The sequence below is a fragment of the Silurus meridionalis genome, chromosome 21 (assembly GCF_014805685.1).
Source record: "Silurus meridionalis isolate SWU-2019-XX chromosome 21, ASM1480568v1, whole genome shotgun sequence".
Classification (NCBI taxonomy): Eukaryota; Metazoa; Chordata; class Actinopteri; order Siluriformes; family Siluridae; genus Silurus; species Silurus meridionalis.
The window spans coordinates 6963458-6972088 of NC_060904.1; the positions used below are offsets into that span (position 1 = coordinate 6963458).

The following is an 8631-nucleotide window of genomic DNA, read 5'->3' on the forward strand; positions in this document are numbered from 1 at the left end:
CCTCCTTATCCGCATTACAGGTTAATCACGGCAACGCTGTTGTGTAAAAAAACCTCCAAAAACACGTGCATGCACATTCTCATTTAATAACGCACATCATGTACATAAAGAAATTAAAAAAAAATCCAGAAATCACAATGTATGATTTTTTAAGTATTTATTTGTATGATACAGCTGCAAATAAGTATTTGAACACCTGAGAAAGTCAATGTTAATATTTCATACAGTAGCCTTTGTTTGCAATTACAGAGGTCAAACGTTTCCTGTAGTTTTTCACCAGGTTTGCACACACTGCAGGAGGGATTTTGGCCCACTCCTCCACACAGTTCTTCTCTAGATCAGTCAGGTTTCTGGCCTGTCGCTGAGAAACACGGAGTTTGAGCTCCCTCCAAAGATTCTCTATTGGGTTTAGGTCTGGAGACTGGCTAGGCCACGCCAGAACCTTGATATGCTTCTTACAGAGCCACTCCTTGGTTATCCTGGCTGTGTGCTTGGTCATTGTCATGTTGGAAGACCCAGCCTCGACCCATCTTCAATACTCTAACTGAGGGAAGGAGGTTGTTCCCCAAAATCTCGCAATACATGGCCCCGGTCATCCTCTCCTTAACACAGTGCAGTCGCCCTGTCCCATGTGCAGAAAAACACCCCCAAAGCATGATGCTACCACCCCCATGCTTCACAGTAGGGATGGTGTTCTTGGGATGGTACTCATCATTCTTCTTCCTCCAAACACGTTTAGTGGAATTATGACCCAAAAGTTCTATTTTGGTCTCATCTGACCACATGACTTTCTCCCATGACTCCTCTGGATCATCCAAATGGTCATTGGCAAACTTGACGTGCCTGGACATGTGCTGGTTTAAGCAGGGGAACCTTCTGTGCCATGCATGATTTCAAACCATGACTCTTAGTGTATTACCAACAGTAACCTTGGAAACGGTGGTCCCAGCTCTTTTCAGGTGATTGACCAGCTCCTCCCGTGTAGTTCTGGGCTGATTTCTCACCTTCCTTAGGATAATTGAGACCCCACGAGGTGAGATCTTGCATGGAGCCCTAGTCCGAGGGAGATTGACAGTCATGTTTAGCTTGTTCAATTTTCTAATGATTGCTCTAACAGTGGACCTTTTTTCTCCAAGTTGCTTGCCAATTTCTCTGTAGCCCTTTCCAGCCTTTTGAAGGTGTAAAATTTTGTCTCTAGTGTCTTTGGACAGCTCTTTGGTCTTGGCCATGTTAGTAGTTGGATTCTTACTGATTGTATGGGGTGGACAGGTGTCTTTATGCAGCTAACGACCTCAAACAGGTGCATCTAATTTAGGATAATAAATGTAGTGGAGGTGGACATTTTAAAGGCGGACTAACAGGTCTTTGAGGGTCAGAATTCTAGCTGATAGACGGGTGTTTAAATACTTATTTGCAGCTGTATCATACAAATAAATAGTTAAAAAATCATATATTGTGATTTCTGGATTTTTTATTTTTTTTTAGATTATGTCTCTCACAGTGGACATGCACCTGCGATGACAATTTCAGACCCCTCCATGATTTCTAAATGGGAGAACTTGCAAAATAGCAGGGTGTTCAAATACTTATTTTCCTCACTGTACGTGTGTGTGTGTGTGTGTGTGTGTGTGTGTGTATGTTATTCATATACAAACTTAACTTGTAACTTCGGCAACTACAGTAGCTCTAAAGTAGATGTATCTGATTGGTTGGTCGCTATGTGTATATTGCAAATTAAATTCCTTAAACCATTTGGCAGCCTTAAAAAGTGCAGTAGCTCATCTGTACAAAAACATTAAATGCATCATTGCAAATCTTGTCAACAAAACAATAATAAGCCAACAATGTGAGGAACTAACATGCACATTAAGAAGCTGACTCATTACCTTCCTCTTGACATATTTATATAATTTACTGACATTAGTATTGACTGGTATTTTGTTTATTATTTTTTAGACTCTCCTCGGAAAGAAGTCTACTTTATGGCAGTGATTGACATTCTGCAACATTACGATGCCAAGAAGAAAGCAGCTCATGCAGCCAAAACAGTCAAGCATGGAGTGAGTCTTTATTTTATTATTCACAATTTTTAGCAGTGTGGTTTGAGTCTCAGTTCCATAATTCTGAAGGGCAATTTGTTTATTACTATATAACTATGTTTTTAGGGATGCCAATGAATGTTTTTGGCTGGAAATTGTAAAAAAAAAAAAAAGCTAAAAATTGAAGACTGATGATGCCTTAAATTAGACCAATTACTGGACAAATTATTTTAAAATGCAGTTTGTATTTTCATACCAGTCACTACAGACACATGATCACGCCCATTGCAGTAAAAACTAGAATAATTGGTGCTTGAGGGGAAAACGCTAATGGCTAATTTCTTAGAATGGGAAGAATGAATTTGGGAGAAAGAAAGTACAGTGCATGTAGAGAAGTTCAAATGGTTCTGTAACTTTCATGGAAATATTTTATGCTTCTTGTTCTATAAAGCTAAAAAAAAATGTCTTTGATAGGATAATTTTTTGAATAGTATATTATGTAATCACTTCTGATCACTTTCTCCATTGTTTGTGTAGGCTGGAGCAGAGATCTCTACCGTGAACCCAGAACAGTACTCTAAGAGATTCTACGATTTCATTACCACCATTCTACCCTAAACTGGAGCAAAACCCACACAGGGTCAAAGAGGGATGCTGATAGAGGGGTGCCTAAATGCACTCACCCACCCTTACAGCAGCTACAACCACCATTCGTTTACATTTTCTTTTCTTTTTCTTTTTTATTTGTTCTTTGCTGTTTTGTGGGACCATAAGTGTGATGAAACAGTAACAAGTACAAATCTTTGTGGGAGCTATGGATTTTTTTGTTTTGGGTTTTCAATGCATGCCCCTCATGCCTTTTTTTTTTTTTTTTTGTTTGTTTGTTTTTTTTTTTTTTATAAATACATGTTATTTTGCCTTCCTTCTAAGTGAAAGGGAGAGAGCGAGCAAAAGAGCAAGCGAGAAAAAGAGAGCGAGAGCAAGAGAGTGCAAAATGCGATGGTGTACGCGACTCAGTGAATGGACATGTACATGAAGAAGGAAGTCACTCAGACGGGAGACTGAGAAGGAAAGGAGCCTTCAACTGCTGTAGAATTCCTGACTTTCGACAAAAATGAAATGTAAAGCTATTCCGTGCAAAATCAGTCACCTGACCCAAATTCATGAAACATGGCTCTTGCTTTTCTTTCCCCAAATTTTGCCATTTCATAAGGCTGCCATTACTCATCTTCCCCAGTTAAACTTAAACCTGCCCCCTAATGTAAATCTACCCCTTTTCCGTCCATGCTTCATTTTAGTCATATACTTTGTTTAACCCAATCTAACCCTGTACTTGACTTTTATTTGTGTTACTAGTTCAAAGCTGCAGCACTTGTAAATGAACATACTTTCATTATGTTCGTTAATGCAATGTCTCTTCACATGAATTCTCCAAAACCATGGCTCTCCTTCTCTGAAAAGACTGACTGCAAAAGAAAACGCTCCTGAGCTCCATTCACGTTCATGAAGGAATGCACCTTCTGACTCTTGCATGTTCCTACAGTGTTTCACCCAAGTTTGTGTGGTGGTGTTTTTTTTGTTGTTTTTCCTTTTAAATTTTTTACATTGTTTGTGTATGTGTGTTTTTTTTTAAATAACCTGTAGGAGGACGAGATGATTTGTCTATAATTGTGCATCACAAAAAAAAAAAAAAGAAAAAGTGTTCTAATGAACTGAACAGAAGCAACAGCATTGGTGGCAATCACTTCAATCTGTAAAATCTGTTATGTGAATGATCTTTCATTTGCCATCAGCACCTTAAACTGTTGCACTTTTTGTTTTCTATTATATATTTTTTTTTTTTTAACAATTAGGATCTTTTGGTCTGTTACATACTGCAACAATAGCACTATGAGGCACTATTAAATGCAGCCCGCGGATTTGTGTCGTCACAAGTATGCTAGGCAGAAACCCATAGTTTACCTCTTACAATTATTTAGACAAATACACACTCATTGCTGTAATGTTTGCTACAGTGTTCATAGGGGTTGTTTGGGGGAAAAAAAAATGAGAATAGGGTGGGGTAGGGGGGGTTGGGGGTTGTGTAGGCTAGTGACATTATTTTTCTTTTGCCAGTTTTGTGAAATTTACATTTTTTAATTGGCAGTTGAGTCAACAGTGTATTGTATATTTTGCACATTATGAACCAGAAGTTTAAATAATCCCTTTGGTTCGGTAAAGTGGTATTTACAGGAGGGAAATGCCACACTTGTACAAAACAGTCTCATATCTGATTCATAAGAATTCAAGTCGACTCTTAGGAAATGTTAGGAATCATTCATGTTTGCCGTCATGTTTTCTTACTTTTTTCATATAAAGCCCTGCGAAATCTCGACGATTTTTGCATGAGATCGATATTGTTGCTATTGGTATGTCAAAACATGACACCACCTCCTAAAAAAGTTAGGACTCTTTGGAATCAGCGTTTTTATATATATATATATATATATATATATATATATATATATATATATATATATATATATATATATAATTATTAAATGCACAGTTTTTATTTGCATTTTAATTTGTACACGGATCTGTCCGCCTTTTAAGCAGCACATCCCTATCCAGTGAAGTGTTCTGATAAATGAAGAATGTTACTGTTTTGAATTGTGCAGTACTGTAAAAAGTTTTTTTTTTTTTTTTTTTTTTAAATGCATGTTGCATTTGTTTTCCCTGTTTAGCCTGATGCCGTGTGTAACTGCCACCTCTCCTAAAAGAAAAAATAATAATAATAATTCTTACGCTTATTTTCGAAAGTCTTCTTACCTGCTTTATACTGTGTCAGCAATGTATACACTGTGCAAGAGTCGTGCCTTTTCACTCCAAATAATTTAAATTTGTATTCTTATTCCTAGCTTGTTTGTTTGTTTTCAAAAGTAAAATTTTTTATTTTTTAATAACTGTAGTTGGAAAAAAAAAAATCCCAGGCATTTTGTGTGTTCTCTGTTGTTTGGATGTGTATGGGGGGGTTTTGGGAAATAAAACAAAACAGTAACACCTTCAAGTTCAAGCAGAACTTGAAAATGGCCCTGTGAAAGCTGACTGGGACTTTTTTTGTTAAAATGTTTTATTATTTTTGTATTTGTATCAATTTAACCTCAGTGTTATCATTAATTCAGTCTTTTTTTTTTATTCTTTTATTCGTTGATTATTATTTTTTTTTTAAGTATTCGTTTTGGGAACAGGAGAAAGGGATGGGAACAGTGCCTCTCCCTACAGTCGTTGTGGTCTTTGCATTTGCGGAAAAAAAGAAAAAAGAAGAAAAAAAACAAAACATTTTGCTTGAATACTTGTGGTTTTGACACGCAGCAGCGCTCAACCGGAAACCTGCTTCATCTCTCGCCTTTGGCCTTCAGATTTGCCAAATCAGCTCTCAGACTCTCCACACAGGTTCCTCGTGTCATGTAGAAACCTTCACCGAACATTTTGGAAGGTGTGTTGTGCTCTTCTCAGTTAATGTCTCTTTTTAAAGGCTGTATTAAACGCGGCGAAACGTGTGTCCTGTTTAACTCCGCACCTAGTTAATGGTAAGAGTGTGAGTCTCCATGAGCCTGTACAGATCCATGTTTGCAAAAATGAGGATGGAAAATAGTTGCGAGTGTTTTAAAGCAGTCGGAGGAGGTCGTTGGATTTATAATGTTAACCGATATAATACACTCCATTTCAGAAGCATCGCTCAAAACCAATAAAGCACTTTGCAAATCCTTGTGCTTGTGTGGTTTATGATCACGTATAGTCATTAGAGGATTTTCATTTCCTCAGTGTGTGTGTGTGTGCGCGTGTGCGCGACCATGTGCAATTACTGGTTCATATTAATAAGCTCAGCTATGCGTGTGCTGTTTGTTTCTTGGGTGGTGCCTTAAAAGCTAAATATTTTTTTACATTTGGGCCCTTGTATATTCATTAGCTTTTCGAGATTTTGTTTTATTAATAAGGGATTTTTTTGTTAATTTTCAGATGAAAGGTGTAGCATTGATGGTTCCACCTCAGTGCTCAGGAACCGCGTCTTTATTAGTTAAATATTCTAAAATGCATATACGGTGAGGTCAAAGTGAAAAAAGGTGAACCGAGAAATGAAATAAACTGAATTGCACGTTGAATATTGGGCTTTAATTTCTATCTCTCGATATTTTCATGGCAGAATCTATTCATCATGATTTGGTAGTCATGTAGCACAATGATATGTAGATTTATATATAATAGAATTCAATATTGCATTTCCAGTGGCGTTGAACCAAAAAAAGCCAGATAGAAATGTAATAGTGTAATGTACAACGTATACAGGCTGCAGGATTACTGCAAGGTGAAGGGATTAAAATGATATAGAAATAAATCAGTATCTCGCAATCTGAGAAAATGCTGATAAAGATAAGGATGATTGTATTTGGCCTATAATTAAACCATCAATTCCATCAGTTCTTCAAGTGCCTTCAAATTGTGTATAACAAATTACAAATTGGTAATCAATTAAGGTGTGTGTGTGTGTATATATATATATATATATATATATATATATATATATATATATATATATATATATATATTTATTTTTTTTTAAATCATTATTATTATTATTTTATTTTTTTTTTCATTAAATATTTTTTAAAAGGTATGGCGACAGGTATGTATCTTCTCGGTTTCCTTTTTTCCTAGACAAACAAAACCATTTTTCTCATCAGAAAATATTCTCTAAACACGTAAATAAAAGAAAAAAATATATTTTTGAATTCCTTTGAATTCCTTTGCTTTAGGTCAAAGTCGGCTCTTTTGTTATTTTATGACCAAATTTTAAATGTGGGATATACATTAATGTATCTTTTTTTTTTTTTTTATATATATATATATATATATATATATATATATATATATATATATATATATATATATATAATAAAAAACCGATGTTTTTGGCGTGCGTTTTTTCTTAATTTTTGATTTAGGAAATATCAGTCAATAAGATATCAACGCAAATTTAATAATTCCTTCATATCCTGTTGATTTGTCACCATGGTATCCTATTCTACATAAAATTTCAAGCATAAATCCGAAAGATTTGTGGTTTTGTGTAAGCCATGAGGCCCGTTTCTGTAGTAGGAAATGTAATGTTTTTCTAGTCCGGTCCACCTTAAATACCACAGCCCTGCCTTCTTACAGGCGGAAATTGCTGTATTTTCTTTCACCGATTGGGGGCGACAAATGATCACAAAATGGCCTTTTGGCGTCTCGCCACAAATAAACCCAGTCTCAAAAAGGAGACGCGACTGTCCGCAATTGTCGCGTCTTCTTACGAACATGCAGCGATGTATAAAGACAAATCTAGAGCCTTAAAGGTACAAATGGTGCTTATAAACAAATCACACATGTTGCAGACGTGCTTTAAGACACAAATGATGTTTTTTTTTGCACGCCTGTGGTTTTTAGCGAAATGGCTATATTCAGTTGATTTCGGAAATTGGAGCGAGTCACACCGTTATCTCATGTTCAGATTGTTTTTTTTTAAAGCATTATGCATCATCTTCTGATTATTAGCTTTTTAAAGTTTGGATTTAAACAAGGCTTTTCTATTTTAACAACCTAAAGAACCGAGAAGCCGCAGAGCCTTTTGTTTTGTCCAGTGTTTGTGTGTTGAATGCTGAAGGAGCGAAGTGTTTCTGCGGCCATTTATTCATCTACAGCTTTATGAACTAAAAGTAATGATGCGTATAACGCGCGCGCGTATGTGCGTGCGTGTGTGTTGGGGATATACTCCAAACCTGTGCATTAAACAACAGTCTTAATTTATAAAAAAGGTCAAAAACAGGTTACTTAAAACCAAATATATTTGTTGTCCAACTTCATATATACGCTTTTAGCACTTACTAGAAATCTATTTAACATGGAAGCTTATACAAAATATAACCATATCCATTTAATATATATCTACATTTTTATTTCGTGCTGGAAAAAATTGCATTCTTATGATTTATATATATACTGTATGATCACAATACTGCCATTCAATACTGCATTCAGAAATAATGCTTTAAAGCAACACCGCTTATATTCGGTTTATATTCCTCTGTAAAATGAAATTGTATTATTCTTCAAAATAAAATTATCCGAGAATCTTTTTTTTTTAAACGGCGACACCAAAAAGCGACACTTTGACCTCTATTATAGAGGTATAGCTGGGTTTGTTAGAGATTTTGTGTCTGAAAATTCCCACTGTATTTTTGTGTTGTACACTGGAAATTGAAAAAGAACCGGTTAATGTCACAAAACACACCTTATAGCAGCTAATTTATTAGTCCCTGTTGGTGTCTTCTACTTATGTTCTTTTATGATGCTCATATCACTATATATAGTTGTCAGTATTTTACTGTGTCGTCAAATGCTGTTCAAACGATCAGATTGGTCAGATGTTGACATCTTGACATCGCTCTTCACAGCCTGAAAACCCGCAGATTAAAGCAATTTAAAGAAAAAATTCTGAGGGAATTTCCTGGGGAAATCCCACTTTTCAATAAATTAATCAAGAAAGAAAAGGAAAATGTCGACAAGCATTCAC

The 8631-nt window shown here is 35.7% G+C and overlaps 1 protein-coding gene across 1 annotated transcript in view; it reads left to right on the forward strand.

Moving 5' to 3' along the window:
* Positions 1–3647, forward strand: part of pip4k2aa (phosphatidylinositol-5-phosphate 4-kinase, type II, alpha a) — a 31340-nt gene extending 27693 nt beyond the window's left edge. Inside the window, exons 9-10 of the mRNA XM_046833769.1 lie at positions 1957–2060; positions 2577–3647. Of these exons, the coding sequence (XP_046689725.1) occupies positions 1957–2060; positions 2577–2657 (185 nt within the window). The 3' untranslated portion in view covers positions 2658–3647. The remainder of the gene's footprint in view (positions 1–1956; positions 2061–2576) is intronic.
* Positions 3648–8631: the final 4984 nt, after the last annotated feature.